Below are 14,449 nucleotides of genomic sequence, written 5' to 3'. Positions count from 1 at the left end.
AAAGAATTCAGAAATAAAAGACGTTTCTGACTGAAAGAGGAGCATTTGCTTTATATGAAGGAATAAAAATGCTTTCTGTAAGTCACGTATGTGCACATGACGTATTTTTAATGAATAATTTTCTTTTTTCCCTTTCCAATGCCAGATCTTATAACAAATGTTTAGGTCCTTCAATTCAATTAAGAACCAGCTCCACACCATCCTTCAAAAAAAAAACAAAAAAAACAAAAAAAAAAAAACAAAAAACAAAAAAAACACACTAAAATAAACTTAAATGGGCATTTTTGTTCTTGCATTTGATTTCAGCCAATACACTCATTGTGCAAACAAGTCTATCCTGTACACAGATCTTGCAAATGACTTCATACCTGTTTTTCTGTGAGGATGACACGGCCAAGGAGCTGATCTTCCAACCCTTGCACAGTAACAGTAAAGTCAATCACTGTTGTTCTTGCACTGATTTCTGGAGTATAGGCAGGATTAGCCAATTTTGTTGTCATATAAAGCGTAAACCCTTTCATGAGATCTACCTCCTTGTCACCTACTTTCACCTGAAAATAATAATAATAAACAAAAATAACCTAGTTTTTAAAAGTTAAAATCAGAAAAACAGTCATTTTATCCATGAAAAACGGATTAAATCTTTTTCATTACTATTTCAGAACACTTTTTAAGCAAATAAGAAAACCCATGAGTTCACTGCTTATCTTTTTCAGCATAGTGAAGGTATGAATCTTCATATCATCCAGACTTTCAAATACCCAGCGTCTGCCCTATGTGTTTGGTGGGGTTTTTTTGCTTTATGTTCACAATTCATCTTACTTTGTGTGCTGAACCAGATTTTATGAAATTTTTTTCCAGGATGTTATCTAGAGCAGGATCAAGTTCCTCTCCAATGTTTTCTATTAGCAGGGGTCGGCCAAGGGACAGGCTGTCTTCTATATGGCTTCTGAAGAACTTGTGGTTCATAGCTGTAACCTAGGAAGATTCGTTCACAACATAGCATGCATTTGTAAGCACATGGAAAAACAGTACAAAATGTATTGCAGCTTTCAAAAATCATACTTGTCCCAGGATATCATAGGATCATAGAGTGTCTTGAGTCGGAAGATGGAAAGAACCATAAAGCTTAAAAGAACAGGGGATCACTCTTGCTTGTTTTCTTTACTGTTATATGCATATTTAGTTATCTACTATCTCTGTATATATATATTATTACTGCATTTTTTAATACCTTTTAAACATTAGTGGATTTATGTTTGAAACACTAATGTAAAGCAGGTATTAATAGTGCTTGGTCAAGTATCAATCTTGCATATTCCATATCAGATATCGAATTTACAATTCAGCTTCCATTTCACAATATCAAGTCTTAAACTTATAAGAATCACATTGATTGTTTTTCATTTATTTAATAAATATAACAAATTTAATGTAAGTCTTTGAGATTAGAATTGAATAGCCTTTCCAAGCACCTGTTTTGACATGGTTTGGGGGTTGCTTATCAGAAAGTAAACTGGGATAGATATGTTTTTTAAAACAAAAACTTCATCTTGCAGGCACTACTACTCTTTGAAAAATAATTCAGATTAAAATAATTGAATTACAATTTTTCAAAAAATTAAAATATCTAGAGGCATAGAACACAGTTTTTAAACACTGTATTATGTCACATCACACTGCATTTTCAGCTCTGCTGTAAAATAGGTGTATCTGTTTCAACAAAAATAGTATCTTTTTAGTCCAAGTGAAACTGAGGGATGAAGTTAGACTCCGATTGACCAAAAATGTAATCCCAGCAAGACCATATTAAATGAAGCATTTACCTGTAGTCCATTATTCTTTTCTTTATTCTTAATCCAGATCTTTCCTTGACCTTGTGGATCAATCAGCAAAGGATATCTAGATGCTTTGGTGACTATTATGCCATTCTGAATTGAAAGGTCATCATTTGGAAGACCCTGGAGGTTCCATTCACTGACTGTAGCATTGTCAACAAGCATACTGGTGAGATTCAAGTCCTAATAGAAAATACGTAATGACAAAATTACTACCAGTTGAAGGAATTACATTAAAATATCCAATGGAAGGGTTGCTTTCTTATTGTGATCACAGTGAATGATGGAATGTATTTGATAGTTATTGTTTATCTTTTCTCTCTTCAAAGCCTAAATATTTTAAAGTGGGGCAATAATAAAAGTGAATTCCGTATGAACTTTGAAGTCCATTAATTCTGAACATGGCACTGAATAGCACCAAAGAAAGAGAGCAGTAGTGTTGGAGAAACTCTGAAGACACTTCAGTATCTTATGGCAAGCTGATTTAGATCTTGTCAAATTCTTTTCTTGCTACCTCATGAGGGTCATACTGGTCAGAAGAGCTTCCTCCTGACATAATGTTATGAAGTGCCCTCCAATCACATATATGAGTACAGGGTGGCTTGTGGAGAAAGAAAAAACATGTTACAGACCAATAACCACAGGCTATCGTGAAAAAATGTTGCTGCTGTGGTCAAAACTCTTCCCAGCTCATATATTCTCCTAAACTTTGATTGTACCTAACAACCAACTTACTTCATTTTATTCACTAGGAACACTGACCTCTCAAAAATGCGTATGTGAATGAAACAGTTCTTAAAATTGCAAATCTAGCTCTCCAAAATACTTTTCAAGTATCATGATAATGATGTGAGCTTAAAAAGAATAAAATTGAATATTTTGTATTTGTTCCTTTCATTTTTCACTTAGGAACTTTCATTTTTTAACCTTTCACTACAAACTTATCTAAAAAGAAAGAGAAAGAGAAAGTAAACCTTAAAAAAAGAAAAGAAAGAAAACCCACTAAATTTAGCAGCTGAAGTCTAAAACAAGATTTCAGGTACTGTCAGACCTGTGATAATCATAAATAAGTAATACCAGTGGTTGAAAGACTCAGGTGGTTTTTTAACTCTCTTTTTTCCACTCTCATTATTGAAAAATCTGAATGAAACAACGGAAATCATTCTCAGAAAACAGAGAAACTTTAAGAGTTTGTTTTCCAGTTGTGAAAAGAACATAAAAGAATGTAACAGCCAAAATTTTCAGCAACTGGAACATAAAGCCATATTTAATATCCTAAATAGCTGAGTAGCATCCCAACAGGTTTTAGGTTTTTGTTTTGTTCTTAGTTTTTTTTTACTGCAGTAGGGAGTTTCAGCCACTCTGCAACTCTGAAACTTAGCTTATTTAAGTGCCTAGCTACACCAACAGACAGCTAATTTGAAACAGCTCTCTTTAAATTGTTATGCCTAAATGACTCATACACCCACAGCCAGTTAGTCTGTGACAAAGTAAGGCAGATGTCAAGCCTCTTCCTTGAACTACAAAGCAGCTTTTTTTCCTGTGGTGTGAAGTATCAAGAAAGGCCCATCTGCTGCCTTTTGTGAGTACTTAATTTGCTGAAAAAAAAATTATAACACTTCCATATACTGTCATTGAAATCATAATTCTATCTTTAACAGCAGCTATCTAAACAGAATGGTAATTGTGGTTTGAAACTCATGTTAATTATGACACTCTGTGTCTAGCCTGTCCATAGGAAAAAAGCATAAACATGAGCAGCACAAAAGTAATCAAAAAGTATTCCTCAAATTTTGAAGGCTGAAGCTTAGTAGCAATGTGGTCAAAACATCTTCACAGAGGCAAAATTTTGGTTCCTTCTTTCTTGTATTTTATAGACATTATATATCCAAATTCTTATCATGAAACAGCAGGAATCTTGACAGATATTCTCCAAGGTAGGCAGCTTTTAAGAACATTTTGTACACTGGGTTTGAGAAAGAGCATCCCTGGGATAAATGTATGTAGGATAAGTCCCATAGCACACTGGTGAAGAATCTTGCCTGAGACTGCACTGTGACTGGTACTTTATTAATAAATCCATCCAGGCCTTACGTATTACTTTTCATCTGGAGTTCTCAAAAAGCTTTGCTGGGCAAGTCAGAATCATTAATCTTCATAAGTCATACCATATATTGGGCTGGGCTGTGAGGCTTACTCTGCCAGCTCAAAGTCAATCACTGTTATAAGAAGCACTATCCACCATATGGATAAATGAAAAGAAAAAAAAAGAAAAAAAGATTCATAAATAACTTCTATGAGATAAAGAGTATGACAAACCTCCTGTGGCATGCAGTCCCTCTAAAATAGGTTTTAAATGTCAAATCCCCCAAGAAGCTGACAATAAGATGCAGCAGGGATAGTAATCTACCTTCGACACATTTGTAGAGGTGCAGCCACAGGTGTACACAGGTTGCTCATTGTTTCAAGGAAAGGAGCCTGCCCTATTCGGTAGTCCCAGCACAGAGGTTGCTCACTTTATTAGAGTATATGACGTGTTCAGGGAACTGAAGCTGCATGATGGTCGTTACTTCAGCTGCATTTTAGGCCACCTATATCTGCGCAGACTTGGGCCACTTAAGGGGAAGCTGTATAAACTCACAAAGAACAGCCTTACTGATCACAAGCCTACATCAGTTTAACAGTCTAAAGTGAAGCAAGCTGAACTGGTGTAAATCCAAGTTTTTAAAAACACGGAGTTGTTTTTAACCTAATCATTTCAACAAGACACTTGAAGTTAAACAATATTAAACGGTGTGAGGAAACAGCAGAGGGTGCAACAGGAAGGTATTAATTGCTAATATGTAAGGATGCAGAGGGGATATTTCTGATAAAAAATGTGCAATAGTCCATCATATTATTGGGTGTAAAAGTATTTTTATGTTAAATCTAGCTACATGTAGACTACATATGGAATGTGAAGTCTGAAAAGGGAAAAGCTGTGTTTCCATTTTACAGATACTTTCTAGCAAGTTAGATTATTAAAACATTGTACTTCAATAAATCTAAATGAAAATAATGGAACCTTCTATTCCTATTCTATTTTCATCTGCTCACAATTTTGCTTATTAAGAACAGTAAGTTAAAGAATGTATGATGGAATTTGTCAGAAATATGAAATAGATGCAAAAAAACCCCTTTCTTCCAAATTCCCTATTTATATTTTAGATTCACAGTTCAGAGTGAAAAGTGGATATCTAGAGAAAGAAAAAAATTTTAATGGCAACACATGAGACCATACGTGGTCAAAGTGGAAATAGGGCAAATGCTGGTAGGTAGTTGACTGGGGCATAACTCCCAGCCAGCACAGAAGCCATAGACTAATCTCTCCATCTCTTCACTGTTCTGCGGGCCTAACTTGGGAGACTGCCTGGAAAAACTCTAGGGGATGGAAGTTAACCTTTACAATAGGATAACTTAAAAAGTTGAAGGAGATGGTTACAATGGGTGCTCTCTTTGATACAGGTATTTTCTACTTTTGGTAAATGCTAGATGTAGCTGATTTATTCTATGACTGAAATCACAGATGCAACAGGGTCTGTGTGAAAAACATTATTATGGGTGAAAAATCTGACTACCCAATAAGGGGCTCCCCTTTATGTTGCAGTAGATCTGTTCTAAACTGCTAATTTTGACTTAATTTCCATTTTATGCCATCTCCTTCCAGCAGATCTCATGTAGCCTGTCTGACTCAGATTTGCCAGAGCCTTTTCCTATGCACTAATATTGCAATGCATGAAAGTATTAAGAGAATTTTTTAGAAGCTCAGATGTCAACTGTTCAGAATTGTTATTTATTGAAAATATGATGGAATATGACAGCCCATAAATAATTTTTCAATTAAGTATTTTTCTGGAATTGATTGCTCTTAACATTATTTCTCTGCAAAGCAATAAAGTTAAAGTATGAAAACTTACATTACTGTATGGAATCTTGCTGCTGTTCATCTCTTTCTTCCATAAATGGAGCAGCAAATTCCTGTACTCCTGATTGAAAGGTCCAGAGTAGGAGAGAAATCCAGTGGCCAAAAGGACATTCCCCACTAAATGAGTAATTTCGTTTTGAAAGTTTTTGCTGCTTTCAGTCCAACGAAGCTGTATGTAAAAATATTATAAGCAAGTTAGACTAAACAGACACAAACCTAACCATGAAGATCCAATTTCAGAATCTCTCTCTCTTTCTTTCAGGTAGGTAACTGTTCTTGAACAACAAATATCTTTTTTCTCTTTTCATTCTTTTTTTTTTTTTTTTTTCTTTAAATCATTCTTTTCAGAAGTAGAAGTTTTATTGGAAGAGATGGCAGCCACCTAAGTGTGGAATGTCTGCCAACAGGCTGGCCAAACCATTAGAGGGGGCTTTAAAGAAGGAGTGGAAAGGGAGGAAGAGGACAAGCAACAATCAGTGAGGAACTGAAAGACCAGGCTGGCAAATAAAATGTGTAGAATGATGTATACAATAGAAACATAACAATCAATAAAACAGAGGACCACCTGAAGCATATCAACATAAACAAGGTGCTGCCCACCAGACAGAACCCCGGATGGTTTTCATACTGGTTCTGGGAAATCAGCAGAGCTGGACTCCTCTTGGAAATGCTAATGTGCACAGCACAGGGAACAAACAAGGAATGAGTTCTGCAAGTAGCTACAGAGTCATGATCTCGTGGGGATCACTGTGACACAGCAGGAAAGTTCCCACAGTCACAGTGCTACAACACATATATAGGCTTGTTATGAAGGACAGGCTGGAGCAGTGAGGAGTAGTTTCCCTCTATGTGAGAAAGCAGCCGGAATGCTTGGAGTTCTGCATCTGAATCTCTGGATGGTCAGTAGTCTTTGGAAGGTCACTATGATTGAGAGAGACTCCTGAGAACAAAGCGAATACAAATATCACTCCTGTAGCAGTAAAATGAATGACCCTTAGAAAATAGAAGAGTATGCACTCTCAGCAAGTTGACACACTTGATAACTGGGCTGCCATCCAGAGAGCACTCAACAGGCTGGAGAAATGGACCAACAGGAATCTCCTCAAGTTCTGCAAAGGAAAGTGTTGGTACTGTCTCTGAGAAGGAAAAACTCAATGCAACAGTATGATCCCAGCTGGAACTGACAGCTAGAGTGCAGTTGGGAAGAAAAAAGGCCTGAAAGCTCTAACAGACACCACGTGGAACATGAGACAGTAACAAATGCTGACAGCAAAGATGGCCAAGAGCACCCTAGGTTACCTTCAGATGACTGCTGGAAACACATCCAGGGAGGTGACTATTCCTGCTATCACTGGTGAGACCACTTCTGGACTACTGTGCTCAGGTCTGAGCTGACCAGATATGGACATGTTAGAGAGAGGCAAAGGGCCCAAATGTGGCCTCTGTCACATGAAAATAGTCTGAGAGACTTTTTAAGCTTGAGAGCAGACTCTTGGGGAGAATTCTGGCATTGTATTAATATGTCATGAGTGATTGCAAAGATGGTGCCATACTCTTTAAAATGGTACCCAGTGACAGGACAAGTGGCAGTGGGCAGGAATTCAAATACAGGTAATTCCATTCAAATATACAAAAAGACAGTGAAAGTGATCGAGGACTGGAATAGTTGCCAAGAGAGCGTACAGAATCTCTATCTTTGGAGATACTCCAACTTCTATTGGATAATGTCCTGAGAAATCAAAAACATGCCAAAGCATCTAATATTTTGGGCTAAACATTTTGAAGCACATCTGTACAAGCACTTGAGATCTGGCCTTATAGGACTCAGCGGTTGAAAGTAGAAGCTCTCATCAGTTTTGATTCTGTGTGATTACAGACAAGGACTTCTCAAAGCAAATAATGAGCCAATTACAAAAAAGACCATCCCGCTTTTTCTGGAAACCCTCAGGTTCTATTATAAGCTGAAGCTATAAAAATGTGCATAGGAGAGTAAAACTTAAAGCTTAGCACAGAGGATAAAGATTAGCCCATAATTCTGTAAAAGGTTTCAGTAGCAATCTGAACTTAAAATATAATTCGGAATATTAGTCAAGCTTCAAATTTCTATTCTTGTATAGTTGGTGAGAAAAAAAAAGAGTAATCCTTCTTATGAATATTTTAGGGCAATTATTTAGGTTAAGCCTAATTTCTCTTCTTACTAAAGTTAAAAGGAATTTGGCTCCTTGGCTTTCATGTCGAACGCTATCCCAATACAATCCATATGATCATTATATGTAACAATTTGGCTAACATAATAAATGGTTTTACTTTGTTAGATACATTGGTTTCACAAAAAAAGAAAAAAGCCCACGTGTAACTAAAATATAGTGTAGTGTCATATGAAATCAGGACATCACCTTGCCTTGAATTTCTTCAGCACTGTTAATGTTTGTTATCAAACCTGAGGATCAACTTTGTGCTAGAACTATACTCATAATGTAACAGCACCTTTTCTCCACCCAAGCCTTCTATCAGAGCTGTGGCATTGTTCATCTTCCTTCTGCAAGCCTCGGCATCATCAAGTAAGGCCTGCTTCTCTTTCATAGCAGCATCATACATGGCTTGTACTTGATCAAGTTCCATCTGCTTTTCATCCAGTTGACTTTGTGCATTATTCAGTTCAGTTTGGGCAGCTGCAAGTCTTCCCTCTTGCAAGGCTAGATTTGCCTAGAAGCGTTTCAAAGTAAACGGTCATTAATACTTCTTGTTTGGCAAGTCAATGACATTCATTTAGTGGCATATACTGTACTGTATTGAGAACTTCTAAAAATAATACATACACAAGATAAAAACTTTTTTTCCCTTTTTATTGTTATTCAATGCAGTCTTAAAATGTTTTAATAATATTTTCAGAATGATCCATTAATCACACAACGATTAATGGCTTATAAGCACAATACCCTTGAAATAGCTGTATACTAGATATATGAGGCACTGCATAGAATATTTCCTGTGATATCTTCTCAGTGCAAAGAAAATTAAGGATGTGCCTCACCGACTATAAAATAATAACAATGATAATGGAAACTAATTTTCTTCTTTCTTTCCTCATCAATTACTTCTACAATAAAAATGTAACAAACACATTTTTTGCTCCTCTGGATACTGAAGCTCTAAAGACATTTCATGTGTGTCTATAAAAATTTGAATGATAAGCTGACGTCTTTAAAACTTGTCCTCTTCATTTCTGTATTACTACTAAGAAAAACATATATATTTTGTGAATCCAGAATGTGTTTCCAAATACTTGTTTGTGAAAGATTAGAAATTGACAAAATGCTTATGAAACACTCACAAATAAACTTTGTTTTCATTTGCTCTGAATATTTAAAACATATAAATATTTAAGTATCATGCATTTTTATTTTTCCTGCTCTAAAAGTTACAAAGATGGAAACTAAGAATCTGTAAAAATGTTTTATTACAAATATGGAACTTGAATCTGACGTCACATCAGAGCAGAGCAAGGAATCTCTGGGATGACTTCTAGTAAACAGTATAAACTTGGGCTGGTTCTTGTCATTAAATCTTGACTAAAGAGATAAATTTAATTCCTACCAAACTATACTGAAATCAGCAAATTCTTGCACTGGATAGGAAAAAAAATTAAAAGACAGGAACTAAATTCCATTTTGAGATTAGGCATGATAAAAAAGTGCAGCATGGAGTCCAGTGTGTTTCGAGATAGGTCTGCCAGCAATTAGAGAAGCGTATTTGCAATAATCATTGAAGCACAAATTTAACACTTCAGTGTTACACTTGCAGAGAACAGCACTATCAGCAAAAACATCATTTACAGTAGCCACTGCATTTGCTGACAGATCCTAGAGATAAACAAATATTTTATAATGGAGATAAGCCAACAAAATGTCCATTCATAAAATATCCATCGTGTAAAGATGCTGAAATGTTTTTATTCTACTTTTATTTTTCAAAATGTGTATTAAAGAACATCTTCTAGAGACAGACACCGTTGAATCAGCAGACCAATGAGTCTTGATAAGATCCAGCTAAGCAGATTCCAGAATCACAGATACTACTTTCAGTGAATCTTGGACTCTCTGGAAAAGCTTAAACACTACAGGAGTTTTGAATAGGTGACACGGTGTTCCTCTGCTCAACACCAGGGAAGGCAAAGAGATGGAGCAGGGCCCTTTCTAGATCCCAGTAAGAAAGGACTTACAACAGATGTCTTAAGAAAAAAATGCCCCAATAAAACAAGCATAAGTGTAGGTAGTGAGTAAATCTTAAATCCCTTCAGGTGCTGAGCACCCCATGTTCATGCAAACATTGGACAGAGCCTAGATGAATTTTCCCATGGTTTGCCATGCAGAGCAGATCCTCTTCATGGAGAAAGACCACTCTCTTTTGGTCATTAAAGCTATCATATACCCCTCTTTTTGTTCTGTCTTCCTAAAGCAATTGTCTTATTAAGCCATTTGTTGTTGGATCTTTTACTGAGATCTAAAGAGGATGCTGCAGCATCCCTCTTTCTGCCACCTAGCCTCCTCCTCCTCCTGTGCAGATCATCTCTTATCACTGAATCCATGAGAGCTAAGAATGAAAGTAAAACAAAGTTATGATGCATTGCTTCATCACAGCTCACAAATGGTTAGGTGACACAGGGAAAAATATCATTGAAAAGCTGGGAAGAACATATGAAAGAACAGGAAAATTAAACCTGGCTGTGAGGAATCATATTTCACCTTGGCATTTACCATAGCAATATACAGTGAGCCATAGTGAAAAAGAATGCCCAATACATATAAGCGGTGGTACCTTGCAAATATGAAAGGCCATGTCTCCACACAGCAATAAACTGCACAGAAAGGTACAAAATATGAATATAACAGACTTCCTGCTTTTTTAAAGCTCTTAAAAGGCTACCAGCCTTGAAGATGTAGGCACAATCAAAATAAATAAATAAAGCTCACTAAGAAACACTTCAGATGAGTGCAAAGAAAAAATCTATTGCACTCTAACATGGAAAATCTCCAAATTAGTTAGGCATTACAGGGATTTCTAGCAGAAGACTTATTATAAGAAGTAATTTTATAGACAGTTTAACCAAGGTTTTCAGTTAAGTTTAGGGTAATAATAAAGTATTAGTACATTTTGGTATTGGTTTGATGTGCAGGATGCTTAATCATATTTGATGAATCATGCTTGGTTACACAAGAATGAATGTTGGTATAGCTGGGTGACCAATATATGTGACTCCCCAAGGCAGAGACTACTTGTTTCGGTTCTCCCTGGAAATCATCACTCTCTGCCTCTCTCACCAATTCCATGTTTCAAAATTACATGGGTACAAACACTGCTTTCATATAGACATCACTAGCAGGTGGGCTGGCAGCTTCCTGCACAGTTTTGCCTTGAGAGCAGAAGGAAAGTTTTCCTGCCAAGAAGGCTATTAGAGTTGCAAGAAGCTTCTTATGAAGATTTCCAGCCAATTAACAGAGGGAAGAAAATGTGTCTCCCAACCACAAAGAACCATTGCGGCCTTTCTAATTTTAGTGACATTGCTATGTGAACAAGATTCATACCCTTCGTTTCATCTCTCTGAGTCACGCAGCAAAGCAACGATTCAAAATTTGTTCCAGTTGGATGCAGTGTGAAAGCCTGATAAATGGATTTTATGTGAATGAATCACGAGGATTGAGGACATGAGAACCACGCTGCAAGCTCCTGGATAAAGGGGTTCCATGAGAACACCTGGAGGCTTGTGCAAGAGCTATGTCTTTGGCCTTTCCTTGCCACTGGCACTGTGAGGAACCACACAACACCTTCATGTCTGCTCCAACCAGTGCCTCATTTGCTCTTTCTGCATTCTCCATCCTGCATCTGTCTCCATAGGCCAAGTGTCAATAATTGGCACAGACTGAACTGTTGAGCAGCTACTTTGCCTTATTCCAAGAGGCCATTTGAGAGGCCTTCATAGCAGGTGGTGAGATGATTTTACTCCACTTAATCTTTGTGCATTCCACATAAACACAGGAAAAATAAACAAATAATTGCAATCCACAGCTATGCTGTTAAATTTAACATGTCCAGAACCTTCCTCTGGCACTGAAATCTGTAAGAGTAGAGCAGCTCATGTAAAACTCTTCCATTCTCTAAAACATCACACTGCATGCAAACAGACCTGCAGAAAGGCTCTTTGGCCAGGCCAGCTTCTGAGTGCCCAGAGACCACTCAGAAAATGCTGCCTGGCTAAGATCAAGTACACACTAAGGACCATTCTAACAATTTAACAGCGTAGATGCTCATTTTCTAGTGTCTAAAGTTCAGTCACACTGTTTAATTTATCAGCATTGCCATAGCCTCAAGTTCCTCACTTATTCAATGCAAATTCAATTTTGCTAACCACTGAATATAACTGGTCCTGATCCAGGAAGGCATTTAAATAAAAATAAATAAAAATGCTTTATTTGATAAAAATCTTCATATTATTAAATGCTATCTCTCCTCATGAATGGAATGCCTAGAACAACCCTTGATCTCCATGAAGAGCAGCTGTTGCTCAGTAAATACAGGAAATATTACTAGAAGTGCTTTGTAGATGCGTTGGATAACCACATTGGTCTTTTTTTTCTTTTTGCAGTCATTCCCTGGGTACATGGTATCTGGCTGACATTGCTTCTTGGTAATGCAATCTCTAGATGCCTCTGCCTCAGCTTACTGCTGATTTTTCCACACAGATGGTCCACTGCTTTTGTATCATCCTGATCAGAGCCTCAATATCATGAGAAAGTTGGACTCAGAGATAATTTAGAAAAACATTATAAGAGAAACAAGCACATGGGTTTGGCAGACATTAAAAAAATGGCTTTTCTTCACCTCTAAAATTTACTGCTCACACACACACACACACACACATAAAAATACATACATACACACGTACGTATACATGCAAACAGATCCATGCAGAACGACATTAATAAAATCTTGTCATCTCTTTCTTTACTATCAGTGACCATTTGGGGGAATTAAAACAACCTTTGAAAGGCATCAAGATCCTGCCTCTTATCTGCTTTATGCAACCTCAATAGCTATCAAAGATTCTTCACTTCTTCCTTCCAAGTTACATGTCCTGGCTCTAGCCTGTTTTGTTACAGGTGATCTAATCCTCCCTTCCACCCTCTTCACATAAATGACTTCCTTGAATTCATACTCAAATACCTGTGGGTATCAACTTGACAAGCACACTCTTATTTAAATAGTTGGCACCAAATTTTCACACTGTTCCTGTGTGAAATTCCAGTTATTGCCTCCTATGGGTTTTCGTTCAACATAGAGACAAGCAAAAGCAGAAAAGGCAATGAAGTTCCATATTTAATGCAGCATGTGATAGGGACAATTCCCCATATCAAACAGAATTTATAAACTACAGACAAACTTTCCTTGATCATCATAACCAGCTTAAGGAGATCTTAATTAAAATCACTGGAGACATCTCCAAGAGAAATTATTTCCTTATTTTAATTGAATGCTAGCACAATCACAACTAAAGGGCTTCCTCTCTCTACTGCTATTTTCTTCAAACAGTGGATAAACAGAAGATGGCGTTTCAGGATTATCAGGTTAATCCAGAAGGCTTGCTGACTGGTTAACAAACTAAAGGGGAACTGCTCACAGTCATATTGAGGGTCTACAGGAAAGCAGTAACGGTGGCTGCTTTATGATAAACAACCACACTGCACTACTTTTGCAGGCAATGTTTTTTGTACTGTGTTCGACTCTGAGTAGTGATGCTTAGGCTGCAGGCCACATATCTAAAGAGGTAGGTAATTATTTCAGGGAAGAATTCATTTTTGCATGCTTATACACAATAATTACTAAAATGAAAGTCATTATTAGTCAGTTTTCATGAAGTGTCACATTTAAGATTAAGGAGGCACTGAGCCCCATTTAAGATGCAACTAAAAAATACATTGGCTGGATTATGCAAGTGTTGAAGAGGGTCTGTCTCCTAGAATTGCAGTTAGGATAAAGCGATTTGATTAATTCATTCAGTAAACCTGCTTTTAGCACTGGATGATTTACCCTGTGCTAGTTCTTTATGAAATCTAATTGTACATTTATTTTCAATTATTTTCTTAGCACCACTCCACTGCTTCTCACAATAACATCTTTAAACCTTTCCTTCCTCTATTATCTCCAATTTTAAAATAATGGAAACTATTGCCATACCTGAGAATAGGTATCACTTTGCCAAGAAATACATGCTTAGCTTTGTATCAGTTCCAGTGTGGCAAGTTATAATTATATAAAGATAAATCTATATGTAATTTTAAATCATGTATAATTAAAAACTGCAAGAGCACTTCCACAGCTTTCATAGAGTTGCATCTGAGCATTGGTCCAGTATTTCCCCTTCTTTTTTTTTCTTTTATAGATCTCAATAGGTGCATATCAGATTTTATTTTCATTAGTGAACAATCTATTGTTTTTAAAAATATAAATCACAAAAATACAGTCAATGGTTACTTGGATCAAAAATATTATGTTTCAATGAATTTGAATTAGATCAATCCGGATAAATTAAAAGTACATGTGAAGACTTTTGAATATGCAGTGAGTACACTTAATTACACAAAAGGAGACC

At 36.5% G+C, this 14,449-nt stretch overlaps 1 protein-coding gene across 1 annotated transcript in view; it reads right to left on the bottom strand.

The window, feature by feature from the left end:
• LOC122155083 (dynein axonemal heavy chain 5-like) overlaps positions 1–14,449 on the bottom strand; it is a 143,690-nt gene that overhangs the window by 46,176 nt on the left and 83,065 nt on the right. Inside the window, exons 60-64 of the mRNA XM_042808828.1 lie at positions 8,290–8,508; positions 5,795–5,971; positions 1,827–2,021; positions 823–978; positions 369–551 (exon numbers count right to left, since the gene is read on the bottom strand). Of these exons, the coding sequence (XP_042664762.1) occupies positions 369–551; positions 823–978; positions 1,827–2,021; positions 5,795–5,971; positions 8,290–8,508 (930 nt within the window). The remainder of the gene's footprint in view (positions 1–368; positions 552–822; positions 979–1,826; positions 2,022–5,794; positions 5,972–8,289; positions 8,509–14,449) is intronic.

Source organism: Centrocercus urophasianus, unplaced genomic scaffold (assembly GCF_019232065.1).
Source record: "Centrocercus urophasianus isolate 14NV4802_14NV808 unplaced genomic scaffold, USGS_Curo_1.0 seq_11, whole genome shotgun sequence".
NCBI classification, from domain to species: domain Eukaryota; kingdom Metazoa; phylum Chordata; class Aves; order Galliformes; family Phasianidae; genus Centrocercus; species Centrocercus urophasianus.
This window is presented reverse-complemented; position numbering and strand designations above follow the sequence as displayed.